This window comes from Schistocerca piceifrons, chromosome X, assembly GCF_021461385.2.
Source record: "Schistocerca piceifrons isolate TAMUIC-IGC-003096 chromosome X, iqSchPice1.1, whole genome shotgun sequence".
In the NCBI taxonomy this organism is placed as follows: Eukaryota; Metazoa; Arthropoda; class Insecta; order Orthoptera; family Acrididae; genus Schistocerca; species Schistocerca piceifrons.
The window spans coordinates 238327232-238344686 of record NC_060149.1 but is presented as its reverse complement, the minus strand read 5'-3'; the positions used below and the strand labels follow the sequence as shown (position 1 = coordinate 238344686).

General features: G+C 38.4%; 1 protein-coding gene across 2 annotated transcripts in view; it reads right to left on the bottom strand.

Annotated features, from left to right (window-relative positions):
* The window catches only part of LOC124721308 (extended synaptotagmin-2-B), a 192070-nt gene extending 175305 nt beyond the window's left edge, over positions 1–16765 (bottom strand). Inside the window, exons 1-2 of one of the 2 annotated variants that reach the window (XM_047246219.1) lie at positions 16296–16765; positions 11250–11291 (exon numbers count right to left, since the gene is read on the bottom strand). In XM_047246219.1, coding sequence (XP_047102175.1) covers positions 11250–11291; positions 16296–16586 — 333 coding nt within the window. In that variant the 5' untranslated portion in view covers positions 16587–16765. The remainder of the gene's footprint in view (positions 1–11249; positions 11292–16295) is intronic. The other variant, XM_047246220.1, reaches the window with a different exon arrangement.
* Between the last annotated feature and the right edge of the window lie 690 nt (positions 16766–17455).

The window sequence follows — 17455 nt, the reverse complement described above, 5'->3', positions numbered from 1 at the left end:
TATGGACATGGACACAGAGCTCTACTACTGGTCTTACCTTTCAATTAAGAATACTGATAACTGAAACTGAAAGTTGTATAAGGTAAGATTGGTTGGTTGGTTGGTTGTGGGGGAGGGAAAGGGGGGTGGGGCTGGGGGTCGAGACGGGACTAAATGTGTATATGGTAAGAAGATAGTAATGCAACATTTCTACAGTGGAAAATGTTCACCCTGTTGTATAATAGATAAACCAATAATAACTAAAAATGAGACCCCACCAGAAAAGCAAAACAAGTCTGTAACAGCTGCCTGAAGATTGATTTGCAATAATTCTGAAATCAGTAATGGTTTGGTTTAAACTGTGTAGTTATCTTAATCTGGAATAAAGTTTCAAAAGATCAGATCTTCAAACCACAAGTGTTTCTGTAACATCATTTGACAGGCTATTAAAGTTCACATTTAATTAGTAATTGGATCAAGGGGCAGTGATGGATCAGTGCCACTAACCATTAGCAATACGTGACACTGCAGTAACAGTGTTATTCTGAATTATGATGCAAGTTCCTTGGGAACTGTGACGACTACAGAAATTATGAAATATGTGAAATGTATTAAGAACTACAAATATGGACTACTATCAGCTGTATAATGGAATGACGACAATAAAAATTTGTGCCAGACCGGGACTCCAATTCATATTTCCCGCTTATCGCAAGTGGTCGCCTTACCATTTCACTATCTGAGCATGACTCACAGCCAGACTCAAACTTTCACAGGTTGACAACCAAGTGTCATTAACCTGCACTTGTACATATGTAATGTACACTACTGACCATTAAAATTGCCACACCACGAAGAAGACGTGCTACGGACGCGAGATTTAACCGACAGGAAGAAGATGCTGTGATATGCAAATGATTAGCTTTTCAGAGCATTCACACAAGGTTGGCATTGGTGGCGACACCTACAACGTGCTGACATGAGGAAAGTTTCCAACTGATTTCCCATACTCAAACAGCCGTTGACCGGTGTTGCCTGGTTAAACGTTGTTGTGATGCCTCATGTAAGGAGGATAAATGCGTACCATCACGTTTCTGACTTTGATAAAGGTCGGATTGTAGCCTATCGCGATTGCGGTTTATCGTATCGCGACATCGCTGCTCGCGTTGGTCGAGATCCAATGACTGTTAGCAGAATATGGAATCTGTGAGTTCAGGAGGGTAATGCAGAACGCCGTGCTGGATCCCGATGGCCTCATATCACTAGCAGTCGAGATGACAGGCATCTTATCTGCGTGGCTGTAACTGATCGTGCAGCCACGTCTCGATCCCTGAGTCAACAGATGGGGATGTCTGTAAGACAACAACCATCTGCACGAACAGTTCGACGACGTTTGCAGCAGCATGGACTATCAGCTCAGAGACCTTGGCTGCAGTCACCTTTGACGCTGCATCACAGACAGGAGCACCTGTGATGGTGTACACGACGACGAACCTGGGTGCACAAATGGCAAAACGTCATTTTTTCGGATGAATCCAGGTTCTGTTTACAACTTCATGATGATCGCATCTGTGTTTGGCAACATCGCGGTGAACACACATTGGAAGCGTGTATTCATCATCGCCATACTGGCGTATCACCCGGCGTGATGGTATGGGGTGCCATTGGTTACACGTCTCTGTCACCTCTTGTTCGCATTGACGGCACTTTGAACAGTGGACGTTACATTTCAGATGTGTTACGACCCGTGGCTCTACCCTTCATTCGATCCCTGCGAAATCCTACATTTCAGCAGGATAATGCACGACCGCATGTTGCGGGTCCTGTACGGGCCTTTCTGGATACCGGAAATGTTTGACTGCTGCCTGGCCAGCACATTCTCCAGATCTTTCACCAACTGAAAACGTCCGGTCAATGGTGGCCGAGCAACTGGCTCGTCACAATACGCCAGTCACTACTCTTGATGAACTGTGGTATTGTGTTGAAGTAGCATGGGCAGCTGTACCTGCACACGCCATCCAAGCTCTGTTTGACTCAATGCCCAGGCGTATCAAGGTCGTTATTAGGGCAGAGGTGGTTGTTCTGGGTACTGATTTCTCAGGATCTATGCACCCGAACTGCATGAAAATGTAATCACATGTCAGTTCTAGTATAATATATTTGTCCGATGGATACCCGTTTATCATCTGCATTTCTTCTTGGTGTAGCAGTTTTAATGGCCAGTAGTGTATAATCACATACAGGGGAGACATTTTACTTTAAAATCACTTGCCCGGTATCGACTGATAAGTACAATATGGCAGTGCCTGTGTTAGTCCGATTTACAATGCACAGTTCCTTTGGACATGCATGTGTGCTACAAATTTGAGGTAGGTTTATGATTCTTTCGTGTTGTTTCCACTTTACTTGAAGCTGCTGCTGAAGTTAGCTTGTTTCTTCCAGCGTAACTAAACAAAGTATGCAGATCTATGTGACCAGACAAATGTTGATGAGACAAGTGCCAAAACAGAAAACAGGCAACGTCAATACAAAAACTGAAATACTGAAATTGAAGTCTCATCATTATTTAGCAAACGGGGAAAAACATTGAACCATCCACTGTCACACTACTGCAGAGAGATAAGTTACACATACACCACTACCAGTGATGCTGAATAGCAACTGAGATTTCTGAAACTCAGTATTGTTATAGTGTCAAATAGAATCCCAACATGGTCCTATAGAGTATTCGACAAATGACCTGCCAAAGCAGGAATACTTCAGGAAGAAGAAAGTATTCTAAATTTAACTAGCCCCACTCATCCATAATTCACTTCAGATCCCTTGAGCAAAAGCCATTAAAGAAAACGAAAAACAGCACAAAAAAGGCAGCAGAATTAAACCACGTGACAGCTATCCTGCATCATTCTCCTTCATTTGGTGCAGAATTCTACACAACATTCATATAGTGACCGTCATGGAGAAAGAAAAGAGCTTCCTCAACAGCAACTAGAATACACTCCAAACATTAACAATGCAAACACAAACTTGTTCTCTTCATGCATGAGATCCTAAAAGTCAAGGCCAGGAGTAACTAGCTGAATTCAGTATTTTTACAGTTTAGCAAAGCTTAACTCAGTTATCATAGTGACTTAAACTAAACACACACATAAAAGGGGAAAATGCAACAATCTTGGCCTGGCACATAAATGGCATTGGCATCGACAGAATTTTGTTTTGTTGGTATACAACGTGTACAATATCATACACGCATGAACTTTATGTGTGGAATAGTTCTGATCATACAACTATTCAGAGTAATCGTGTTGTGTGTGTCATTCGAACCGAAACTGGAATACTGTGCCAGTACAAAATTCTTTTTATTGGATAGTTTATCACCAACAAAAATTCATTAAAGTTGATGAAGACTATAATGAAGCTAATAGGGCTGTGCAACAGGGGAGAACAACCTCTGCACACATTTGTACAAGCATCAATTACTTTAATTTTGACACTGTATTCATTACATACGAGGTACATACGTTTGGTACATCTGATAAACTTCCGTAAAATGTCAGGGAATTTTGTTAGATTGCATCAGTGTTGACAAGGACTAAATGCACTGCACTGAAATGAATGCATTGATGGGGATGAAATTAATGATTGAGCAACTATTCTGTTAAGTAAGTATACTTTACATGTGCTGTGGCGCCCTAGACATCAGGCACCAACAGTGTCATACAATATATTCATCATGTGGGTTGCAGCAAGCTCAAACTCTACAGTGTATATGATACGGAATATCACAATACTGTAACTCCACGGCCAGACCAGCAGAGAGCATAAACAGCACTCCGGCCAGATCACCAGGTCACATACACAATGACAGGGGTCACTGACAAACTGCACATCTTCACGCATCTGCCATGTCATATGCCAAAAATAGGCCTGCAAGTATCCATCTGTGAGGTGACTACTTAGGTTGGCACTCGACACCAGTGTGGATTCTTAAGTGATTTGGTTGTTGAGGCTTTGCAAACTGCACTGCTGTTCTTCGAGACAACAAGATAGTGTCAGACAGAAAGTTTTTATTCCTGTGAGACTTAGATCTCTCAATACTTCTTCAGCAAAGTACACGATAAGAGGTTGTTAAGTGTTTACTCCTTCACTGAAACTTGGGTTTGGACTTTGGTTCTAAACCTGAAATGAGAGATCTATTTTTTCTGTTTTAATATGAATTTATTAGGACTTCAAGACACTGCTCACCAAAGAGCATGTGACTACAGAAACCTAGTTCACTATTTTTAACATAAAGCTCGTATGACAACAAGATTGTGTTAACTGAAGAGTGTGTATCATAGCTCTTTCAAGATCATGGAAATTATTATTTACTTTGTGATTCTAGGAGTCTAAGTGGTTCCGTTATTTACACGTGTTTTTTTTTTTTTTCACTTACTGAAAGACCAATATTCATTTTGTTTCACTTATTGAAAAACCATCCTTTCTTTTGGTTTGCTGTGGAGAATATTTTTGTGAAAATTGTGTTCAACAAACTTTTGCTTGTTCCCTATACCTGGGCTGTTTACTTGTGCCCGCCAGCAGTGCACACATCAATTTGAAATCTTGATCATTCATGTGGCTCAACTTTAAGCACAATTGCACTACATTTCCGCACCTGAGTTAGACGATTTCAGGTCCTCTGTGAGATGTGACATGATCACTTGCTTGAGCAGTTTATTCATGATGTCTTTACTTAAATGTGCTTTGTAGCTCTTGGTACCCGGTTAACAATTTTTACCAACCACTGCCCAGTTTCTATGAGAATCCCTCAATGAGGATTGCCCTATTTTCCGATGACAAATATACAGGTAACTCGCAGAATATGCATACATGTGTTTCACAATAATGCAGTCAACAAAAAAACTTTGTAAAACCGAAGTACTGTTACACAAAAACATACTGGGTTAAATTAGATCTCCTCTCTCTTTCCCTTTCTCTCTCTTTTTGATGGAGGGGTGATCACTGTCAACTGTAGATCTTTCTTCACCATCCCTTCACTATCGTGCTGCTTTACATATGTAGATCATTGTCTACAAAAATTTCCATTGAAGAATATCTACCAAAATCTTTGTTGTCAGCTTCATCGCACAGTGTACTACTTTGATTTATTCCTTCCTACATACATAAATACATCTAAAAATTCATCTATTGAGCAATAGGAGCTGTTATTCAGACACTCTTTTAATTTGTTTTTAACTGTTGGATGGCTATCTGTCAGACTGTTAATGTTATTTGGAAAATGACCAAAGATTTTTGTGGCAGCATTTTCTGTGCCAAAGTCAGATTTAACCCAGAATAGTGAAGACTATCCTTTCTTGTAGTGTTGTAGCTATGCACTTTGCCATCATTTTTGAATTGGGATGGGTTATCAATAACAAATTTCATAAGTGAATATATGTATTGTGAAGGTACTGTGAATATACTTAGTTCCTGCAAGGTGATCTTGGGTGGGCTCCAGCTATTGTTCTGGTTACACATTTCTGTGCAATGAATACTTTTTCTCTTGAAAGATGAATTACCCTAAAATTGGTGTCTTATGAAAACAGTGAATGAAAATTGGCATAGCAGGGTAATCTACTGATATGTTTATCACCAAAATTTGCAATAACCCTAATAGCATAAGTAGAGGAACCTAACTGTTTCAGCAAATCATTGATGTGTTTTTACAATTAAATTTCTCATCAGTGCATACACTCACTCAGAAATTTTGAATATTCTGCCTTAGCAACAGACTTCTGATTAATGTCTGTTTTTATCAATTGTGCTATGCCATTTACTGTAGAGGATTGTATGTACTGTGTATTCTCAAAATTTAGTGAGAGCCGATTTGAAGAGAACCACTTAATAATTTTCTGAAAGACATTATTTATAATTTCCTTGGCTGATTCTTGTTTGTTGGGTGTGATTACTATACTTGTATCATCAGCAAAAAGAACTAGCTTTGCATCTTTATGAACATAGAGTGGCAAGTCATTAATATATATTAAGAACAATAAGGGAACCAAGAGCGAACCCTGTGGGACATCATTCTTGATACCTCCCAGTTAGAGGACTCTGCTGATTTTTATAGACTACCTGTACCATTAATTTCAACCTTCTGCAGTCTTCCAGTGAAATATGAATTAAACCATTTGTGTACTGCCCAACTCATACCACAATACTTAAGCTTATCTAGAAGATTTTCATGACACACACAATCAAAAGCTTTTGGGAGATCACAAAATATCCCAATGGATGATGTTTGGTTATTCAATGCATTTAACATTTCATCAGTGAAAGGATATGTAACATGCTTTCTGAAAATCAAATTGACATTTTGTTAGTACTTCATTTTTACAAATATGTGATGCTACTCTTGAATACATCACCTTTTTAAGACTTTTGGATAAAGCTGTCAGAAGTGAGATTGGGTGGTAGCTGTTAGCATCAGACCTATCCCCTTCTTTATGCAATGGTTTAACAATAGCATATTTCAGTCGATCTGGAAAAATACCCTGTTTCAGTGAGCTACTACATACATAGCTGAGAATCCTACTTATCTGTTGGGAACACCCTTTTAGTACTCTGTTTGAAATTTCATCAATTCCATGTGAGCTTTTACTTTTGAATGAAAGTATTATGTTCCTAACTTCCGTAGAAGAGGTGGGTTGAATTTCAATTTTATCAGATTGCATAGGCATTGCCTCTTCAATATACTGCCTTGTATTTTCTAATGAATAGTTGGATCCTGTTTTCTCTACAACACTTAAAAATGATTATTAAAGACATTTCCTAGTTCTGACTTCTTTACAACAAACTTCTTATCGAGTCTGACAGAAATACAGTCTTCCTGTGCTCTCGGTTGCCATGTTTCCCTTTTAACAATATTCCAAATGGTTTTAATTTTATTGTCAGATGTGCTAATCTCAGACATAATGCACATACTTCTGGACTTTTTAATAACTTTTCTTAATACAGTGTAGTAGTTTTTAAAAGGTTTCACTGTTTCTCGATCATTAATCCTTCTAGCTGTAAGATACATTTTCCTTTTCTGTTTGCAAGATATTTTTTATCCTTTTAGTAAGCCATGACTTTGTAGATGGTTTCTGACAATTATATTTGACCATTTTCTTGGGGAAACAGTTTTCAAATTCACTCACAAAGGTATCATGAAATAGGTTAAATTTTAAATTAGCATCAGGTGCCCTATACACTTTACCCCAGTTTAGCTGCTGCAGGCTTTACCTAAAATTTTCAACTACTAAATCCTAACCGAATGCACTATTTTGGAAGACTGTTTTGCATTACTGTACGGAGGTGTGTCATGTACTGTAACTAGCTGTGCATCATGATCAGACAGATCATTCTTAACGGGAAAAGCTTTTATTTGATTAAATTTGGTCTATAAAAACATTCAGTGTGCTGCTTTCCTGTACCACCTGCGTAGGAAAATCAACAACTGACGTCAAATTGAAAGAACCAAGTATAACTTCAAGGTCAAGCTTTCTATCAGACAATCTACATTGAAATACCTACAAACAATAATTTGCTTCCTCCTGTCTGACAGGTGGCACAACAAAGAACTCAACTTTTTCAAAAATAGCTGAAAATTTCCCTATGGGGACCTATACATGGCTACAATTATAAAAGTACCATTATTTACCTTAAACTGACATGCAAATGCTCCTCTACACAAAAATTTTTCCAGTTCCTAAAGTTTTCACAGTATGACAAATTTTAACATATGTGTCAACTCCTCTCTCCATAGTGTCTCTACTTACATGTGCTGAAAGCTTATATCCACCTACATTTACCATTTCCATACCTGTGATTATATGATGTTCACAGAGGCACAGTACATCTATTCCACCCTCAATTTCTAAATCTTCTAAACAAACAAGAAGCTCATCTTCTTTGTTTTTTAATCCCCTGATATTCTGATGCAATATACTAACATTTTCCACTGCGTTTTTATGAGAATCTTGTGATATTTTAACATCTCTAGTACCTGCCTGTCTGAGCTTCTAATTAAACTTAATTTCAATCAATGTTTGATGATTGGAACTAATCTTAGCACAAAAAAGAGGTACTCCCATCAGTTTCAATGGCCCCCCTTAAAGAATTTTCCTATCATATCAGCCAATTTACCCTTCCCTTTCCTACTGAGATGCAGACCATGTCTTGCAAAGTCCCACCTACCAATACCATTAACAGGAAGCAAACCTATGCTTGAGAAAGTAGCTATGCCAAGCAGCTGATGTAGCTCCATATTGACCCTTCTGACAGACTTATTGAACTGGGGCTATCAATGCCACATGAAAGCACTGGACTCGCATTCGGGAGGACGATGGTTCAATCCCGCGTCCGGCCATCCTGATTTAGGTTTTCTGTGATTTCCCTAAATCACTCCAGGCAAATGCTGGGATGGTTCCTTTCAAAGGGCACAGCCAGCTTCCTTTCCGATCCTTCCCTAATCCGATGAGACCGATGACCTCACTGTCTGGTCTCCTTCCCCAAACAACCCAACCCACATGAAAGCAGGAACCAAGCCAACATTTGTATGGTTCATTGCAGATGCTGTCTACCAAATCACACTCAATATTGTAGCCCTTCTCCCTATCAATACTGTTTCCTTCTCCACCCACTACCACAACATGACCCTGCTTTGTAATACACCTGCACAATGATACTATTTAAGAATCTAGGGATCCTCACAGTATATATATTCACTTATGAACTTTGTTGTTAATAATCCAACTCAGTTCAAAAGTAATAGCAGTGTGCATAGCTATAACACCAGGAGAAAGGATGATCTTCACTATGCAGGGTTAAATCTGACTTTGGCACAGAAAGGGGTAAATTATGCTGCCACAAAAGTCTTTGGTCACCTACCAAACAGCATCAAAAGCCTGACAGATAGCCAACTAACATTTAAAAATAAATTAAAAGAATCTCTAGATGACAACTCCTTCTACTCATTGGCTGAATTTTTAGATATAAATTAAGGGGGGGGGGAGGTAAAAAAAACAACAACTTAAACATTAGTGTCATGCAATATTTTGTGTAATGTAATATCTTGTACAGACATCTTTTATTAACCTGACACGTTCCACATCATTATGAAGTGTCGTATTCATGATCTATGGAACAAGTATTAATCTAATCTAATCTGTCACCTGGCTAAGACAGCACTGGGCTTGAAAATAGGACCTGGTACCTGTCACCTAATTTTTCCTTCAATATTTGGCCCACACCTCTTCCATGGATACTACTTAACAACAGAACTTTCCTCCTACTTTCTATTTCTTTTTCTTCTTTTTGAAACAACTCGTTTCCTAGTGAAAGTCTATTGGGTGCTAACTACAATTACAACTACTTGAGCCTCTTCCTTAGTTGAATGAGGTAGCAAGACAAATCTATTGTATGTGCCAATGATGAAACTGTCATATACTGCTCTATTTCTGTGGCCCCTGCTCCTTGCCACCACTTCCCACCTGTCGTCACCCTTCTACCCCCTTAACCTCATCAGTTCCTCCTTAGTACTACCCAGTTCAGCCTTAAGGGCTCTAACGTTCCCTATTTATGAAATTCAATGAAATCAATGTTTTGTGCCATGCTAACTATCCTTTCAGTTGGAGTGGTAATGTCAATATCAATTTTCTGGAACTGACAGTGTAAGGCAGCAGTTTGCTACAAACAGCATTAAAATATTTCAGACTGATATTTTTTCATGCATATCTATTTGCCTCAATTACCATGTTAATGTTGAACTGTCATGATAGTCTCTTGATGGGAATGTTGTCATTCGAGTTCCATTTGGGTAAAGTTTTGAAAAAGTGTGACATATAGAGCATCTTTATTGTTACAACAAACATTTGATCAGTGCACACTGAAACAAAAATAATGCTGATATTTCCATTTCAAATAATAATGGTAGAGAGTGCCCTTAGACTTGGTGAATGGTAATTATAAAATTTCATTTGTCTCCTCCTGAAAGGTCTCCTCTACAAATGAGAGTTTTATTTTTTTTAATTTTTGTTTTAGCAGTCTTTAATGTGGCAACAATTCCAGAATAGACATAAAGATTGTATAGTTAAACAATTGTCTTCAAAATAAACTCATTTTGCTCAGGTTAAAAAGAGCCTTTTAGTGCAAAACTGGTCAATTGCAATTTTCTTGAATATCGCTTTAAATTCTTTTATTTCAAGTTAATCTTTTAGATTTGGATTCACTATAAGGTTTATTTTACAAAAACCAAATATAAGATCTGTAAATGAACTCTTAGCTTTAACTCAACAGAGACACATCCCATAGCATGCTGAATGTCAACGATATGCGCAACTTCTCACTGTGATACAAAACTAACATCTTTTCTGATGGACATTGCTGTTTTATGCACCTTTTCACCTTGACAGACACACCTCCTTATCCTTCTCCTCCTTTGAATACAGAGTATCACATATACACTGTTACATCTCTAGTACAGTGATATGGCAATAAAACAGACGTGTGAACATAATATGTTAAGGTTGTCATTTTGCTGCTGCTGTTGCACTCCAACTGCTATTTAAGCAAGACTCGTGTTTAAGTGAAAATGCAGGTCCATACGTACTTCCATTACGGATTTTTTCTGAACTATCCATCGTGGAGGCTACTTTAAGAGAATGCTTTGAGGACAGTTACTCAAGAAAGTTTTTTCTCAACTACTGTCTGTGAAAATTGTAATTTTAGCAGTCATTTCCAGTTCCCTGCAGCCTATACTTCTGGTAAACTTTTACATCTATCCCAAAAATCGTACTGCATATATCATGTTTAGAACTGTATAAAAGGTGCTAAAGTATAAGAAAAATATTGCTATGACCATATGAAGCATAGCATATGCCTAACTCAGCATACTACTGAATGTCACATTTTGCTTCAAGATATCGGAATGATGCTATTTGAGTTTCCAGAGCAAATGAAAAAGTCAAAAAGAAGTAAAACTGCCATTGTTATACTCTTTGGACAAGCAACACACAACAATAGGCAAAACACAACTTAACCCCATACAGCATTTTAATACCTGCAATACTTCCAAGCACTTGCTGTACTTTGCTTAGTTAAAACGACAAATACAGATTGCCATCTTACCATTAAACACAAATAGTAGCTGACAGTGCAGCAGTATTTGCATTGTACCCCACAATCTGGAAATATTTTTTGGAAGGACAAACAAATAAAAATTAGAAAGACCACATGAAAAATTGCCTTACCTTATTAACCCATTCAACTCTTTCCACATCGGGGAAGAAGACCTGGAAGGAAAAAATAATAAATAAATAAATAAATAAATTGAACAATTTAATTTAACATACATATGGCAAACATTGCACATTACCACAATAAGTCAGATTATTATTTATTTTTTGCTATATTTAAGTAAAATTGCCCCCCCCCCCCTCCCCACATGAACCTTGCTGTTGGTGGGGAGGCTTGCGTGCCTCAGCAATACGGAGAGCCATACTGTAGGTGCAATCACAACGGAGGGGTACCTGTTAAGAGGTCAGACAAACGTAGGGTTCCTGAAGAGGGGCAGCAATTGCAGGGGCAACAGTCTGGATGATTGACTGATATGGCCTTGTAACATTCACCAAAACAGCCTTGCTGTGCTGGTACTGCGAAAGGCTGAAAGCAAGCAGAGCCTACATCTGTAATTTTTCCCAAGGGCATGCAGCTCTACTGTATGGTTACATGATGATGGCGTCCTTTTGGGTAAAATATTCTGGAGGTAAAATAGTCCTCCCATTCGGATCTCTGGGTGGGGACTACTGAGGAGGTGGTTGTTATCAGGAGAAAGAAAACTAGCGTTCTACGGATGCGAGTGTGGAATGTCAGATCCCTTCATTGGACAGGTAGGTTAGAAAATTTAAAAAGGGAAATTGATAGGTTAAAGTTAGATATAGTGGGAATTAGGGAAGTTCGGTGGCTGGAGGAGCAAGACTTCTGGTCAGGTGAATACAGGGTTATAAATACAAAATCAAATAGGAGTAATGCAGGAGTAGGTTTAACGATGAATAAAAAAGTAGGAGTCTGAGTAAGCTACTACAAACTGAATAGTGAATGCATTATTGTGGCCAAGATAGACACGAAGCCCACGCCTACCACAGCAGTAAAAGTTTATATGTCAACTAGCTCCGCAGATGACGAACAAATTGATGAAATGTATGATGAGATAAAAGAAATTATTCAGATAGTGAAAGGAGATGAAAATTTAATTATCATTGGTGACTGGAATTCGACAGTAGAAAAAGGAAGAGAAGGAAACATAGTAGGTGAATATGGAATGGGGGCAAGGAATGAAAGAGGAAGCCACCTGATTGAATTTTGCATAGAGTATAACTTAATCATAGCTAACACTTGGTTCAAGAATCATAAAAGAAGGTTGTATACATGGAAGAATCCTGGAGATACTAGAAGGTACCAGATAGATTATATAATGGTAAGACAGAGATTTAGGAACCAAGTTTTAAATTGTAAGACATTTCTAGGGGCAGATGTGGACTCTGATCACAATGTATTGGCTATGAACTGCAGATTAAAATTGAAGAAACTGCAAAAAGGTGGGAATTTAAGGAGATGGGACCTGGATAAACTAACAAAACCAGAGGTTGTGGACAGTTTCAGGGAGAGCATTGGGGTAAGATTGACAAGAATGGAGGAAAGAAATACAGTAGATGAAGAATGGGTAGCTTTGAAAGATGAAATCATGAAGGCAGCAGAGGATCAAGTAGGTAAAAAGATGAGGGACCCTACGCCTTATCTTAGAAGATAGATTAAGGAATGGCAAACCTATGTTTCTAGCATTTGTAGACTTAGAGAATGTTGACTAGAATACTCTCAAATTCTGAAGTTGGCAGGGGTAAAACATAGGGAATGAAAGGCTATCTATAATTTGTACAGAAACCAGATAGCAGTTATAAGAGTCGAGGGGCATGGAGGAAAGCAGTGGTTGGGAAGGGAGTGAGACAGGGTTGTAGCCTCTACCCAATGTTATTCAATCTGTATATTGAGATAACAGTAAAGGAAATAAAAGAAAGTTCGGAGTGGGAATTAAAATCCATGGAGAAGAAATAAAAACTTTGAGGTTTGCCGATGGCATTATAATTCTGTCAGAGACAGCACAGGACTTGAAAGAGCAGTTGAATGCAATGGACAGAGTATTGAAAAGCAAAATGAGGATAATGGAATGTAGTCTAATTAAATCAGGTGATGCTGAGGGAATTAGATTGACAGGCAATGGCAAGGAAAGCATTTCTGAAGAAGAGAATTCTGTTAACATCAAGTATCGATTTAAGTGTCAGGAAGTCGTTTCTGTAAGTATTTGTCTCGAGTGTAGCCATGTATGGAAGTGAAATGTGGACGATAAATAGTTTAGACAAGAAAAGAATAGAAGCTTTCGAAATGTGGTGCTACAGAAGAATGCTGAAGATTAGATGGGTAGACCACATAACTAATGAGGAGGTTGTTGTTGTTGTGGTCTTCAGTCCTGATACTGGTTTGATGCAGCTCTCCATGCTACCCTATCCTGTGCAAGTTTCTTCATCTCCCAGTACCTACTGCAACCTACATCCTTCTGAATCTGCTTAGTGTATTCATCTCTTGGTCTCCCTCTAAGATTTTTACCCTCCGCGCTGCCCTCCAATACTAAATTGGTGATCCCTCGCCAAAAACTCCTCTTCTCCTAAATTCTATTCAATACCTCCTCATTAGTTATGTGATCTACCCATCTAACCTTCAGCATTCTTCTGTAGCACCACATTTCAAAAGCTTCTATTCTCTTCCTGTCCAAACTATTTATCGTCCATGTTTCACTTCCATACATGGCAACACTCCATACAAATACTTTCAGAAAAGACTTCCTGACACTTAAATCTATACTCGATGTTAACATATTTCTCTTCTTCAGAAACGCTTTCCTTGCCATTGCCAGTCTACATTTTATATCCTCTCCACTTCGACCATCATCAGTTATTTTGCTCCCCAAATAGCAAAACTCCTTTACGTGTCTCATTTCCTAATCTAATTCCCTCAGCATGACCAGACTTAATTCGATTACATTCCATTATCCTCGTTTTGCTTTTGTTGATGTTCATCTTATATCCTCCTTTCAAGACACTGTCCATTCTGTTCAACTGCTCTTCCAAGTCCTGTGCTGTCTCTGACAGAATTACAATGTCATCGGCGAACCTCAAAGTTTTTGTTTCTTCTCCATGGATTTTAATACCTACTCCGAATTTTTCTTTTGTTTCCTTTACTTCTGGCTCAATATACAGATCGAATAACATTGGGGAGAGGCTACAACCCTGTCTCACTCCATTCCCAACCACAGCTTCCCTTTCATGCCCCTCGACTCTTATAACTGCCATCTGGTTTCTGTGCAAATTGTAAATAGCCTTTCGCTCCAATGAGGAGGTACTGAATAGAATTAGGGAGAAGAGGAGTTTGTGGCACAACTTGACTAGAAGAAGGGATCGGTTGGTAGGACACGTTCTGAGGCATCAAGGGATCACCAATTTAGTACTGGAGGGCAGCGTGGCGGGTAAAAATTGTAGAGGCAGACCAAGAGATGAATACACTAAGCAGATTCAGAAGGATGTAGGTTGCAGTAGGTACTGGGAGCTGAAGAAGCTTGAACAGGATAGAGTAGCATGGAGAGCTGAATCAAACCAGTCTCTGGACTGAAGACCACAATGCAAGTAAAATTGTCTTCTAAGTTTAAATGTCATTGTGTGTGAAACCTGACAGGGAGGTACACTCCAGAATTTCACACTTTTGGAACCAAGAAACCTCCACCAAGACCTGGAGAGATTATCATGTAATATCCTGTTGATGATTAAGTCATTGCAGATGGGGCCACAAGCTTGGGATGCAAAGGACATCAAACCTAGTTCAAAGTTCAATAAACATTATATACACAGTTTAAATAAAAACAAACAATGTGAATGCAAATAATGACTAAAAAGATATTTTTTTTAATAATTTCAATTGAGAAACTCTATAATGAGGGAATAAATATTCTAATACTGCATCTGCATATAATGCAAATAATGAACAACATTCTTCATCAAAGTCAGTACTGTAGCAAGCTGCACACAAAGTAAGCACCATACACATACTTCATTAACATAGATGTGGAAGATTTTTTTGAATAACAAGAGTAATTTTCTGTTTACTCATTAGAAGTCAATGCAGATACTGTTTTCACAGTGCTTAACGAAAATGATTTTTTGAATTTCACAACCATCAGCAAGTGCAAAGTGGGATTTTGTTATGTTATTGACAGCAGTCAGGAGAGGGGGGGGGGGGGGGGGGGTATAACAGTGGCACACAGAAATTTTGACCAGCATTTACAAGCGTATTTGCAAATGGCTATGTGCAACTGAAAGTTGGGTTCTATATACTAAGTCTCGAACTGTACCGCAGAGAACAGTGTTTAACAACAATTTCTTGGCATGTTGTACAATTATGATATACAGGGAATAATTTTTCCTTTTTAATACATGTGTTTTTGGATAGGATTCGCCTTTAGCAAAACACAATTGTGTTCTTTAACACATACATGTTTCACTACAGTTGCAGCATCTTCAGTGGGCATTTATTTTGTGGTTTTCCCGTTGTATTGCGTTTCTACAGCGACTATTTTTTTCCCTTCACAGTTTGTATCTGCAACCACTTACAAACTGTGAAACAAAAGAGTCCCTGTAGAAACATTATACATCAGGAAAACCACACCATGTGGTAAAAGGTCATAAAATAAAAGACCACTGAAGATGCTGCAACTGCAGTGAAACATGTTTGGGTTAAAACACAAAGTGATGTTTTGTAAAAGGTGGACCCTATCCAAAAACATATGTATTGTTAAAGCAAACGCGGGAAAGATAAAGCTTCAACCCCAATATTATTATTTTCCTTTCTATTTTATTTCCGTTCTTCGAAAATGCAACAATTAGTTCTAATAGATGTAGCATAAATATTGTCCATATTCTTAAGTTTAAGCAACATTAATTTATAATGCTTCGAGCTGTGTGTAGTTCGGAACACAGAAGAAAGTATTTGGCTGTTTGTACTTACACTATTCTCTCAGTCCTGTTGATTCCACGGATATATTTAGTTTAAGAATGACAATGCAACGATTGCGCTTTAAACATCCCGGTTTCATGCCAGTGACGAACACACTGAATACAAACCATATCCGACACAAAACAGTTATATCAAAAATAATTTACGGAATGTCTGGGATTAACACTTAATAAACTTACCCAGCTTGGTAGTTCGTCGACTCTTGCAAGAATTACTTCTTTTTCCTGGCACAATGCTGATGCTTTGGCAATGTTTCGTTGGAGCTCTTTTTCTTTCTTCCACTCATCTCTTATGACAGATAATACGATAGGTCCTATCAGCCACGCTATACTGAATTCCATGTACCCAAGCGCATACACCAACGCAACTGTCCCTAACTTTTTTACAAAACTATACATAACATGCATTATGTTCACTCCCCCTATTCGTTTTGGGGCATCTGCGGGCTGCTCTTTACTTGGTGCAACCATTCTGCCCGCTGACGGAAGAACTGTCAAAAAGCAATTAAACGCAACTCTGTCAGATCAACAAATGCAAGTGGAAACTGAAGAACACAATGCACCTGTTACTGCTTAAATAACCACACCCACTCCATAAACCGGGTGTCACAAATCCCCGTTGTCTGACGTAATATTTATTATTAAACACTTTGGCGGCAAAGTAGTTAACTGCCGACACCGCAAACGCGCAAACTACTTGCCACATAATCGATACGCATCGATACAGTCGAAAGTTTTAAGGTCGATTCATACTTAACGGAACGGAACGTCAAAATATTCTTTTTAAATTTTGTACATTCTATCCATGTAGCCGTCAAGCTAACGACTTTAGCAGAGATTGAATAATAAATAATACTTACATATAGTAATCGTACATACAATAGTCTTAATATTCGTAATATACTACGTTTTGCAGCAGAAGCCCTGCACCTTAAAGGCCGCGGAGTGAATACAAACAATTATTTACTAGGAATGCTGTGAACCCTCCATGGAACAGTTTTCCTTCAGAAGTTTTTCAAAGTACTTGGCAGCTTGTTGAACCCTATCTGTTGTCAGTTACTTTTAATTTTGTCATTGCTTTAAGTAGTTACCCTTGCTTCTCGTCTCATAATATGTGTATCACTTCACTTGCTTACTTTGTTCGTGTTGCCCACAAACTATACTAAGTTTATACAAATATAAGGAATATATTATTAAAATTTTTATGTACTCTGGATTCACGACTGGACTCCCTGAGACTCAGTCCATGTGTTAATGCAATTACTCTACTCTGTAACCTCAACGTTCTATTCAAGTGTAGATTTGCTGCATAGCTCCACAGTTTTGTCCCATTATTAAGA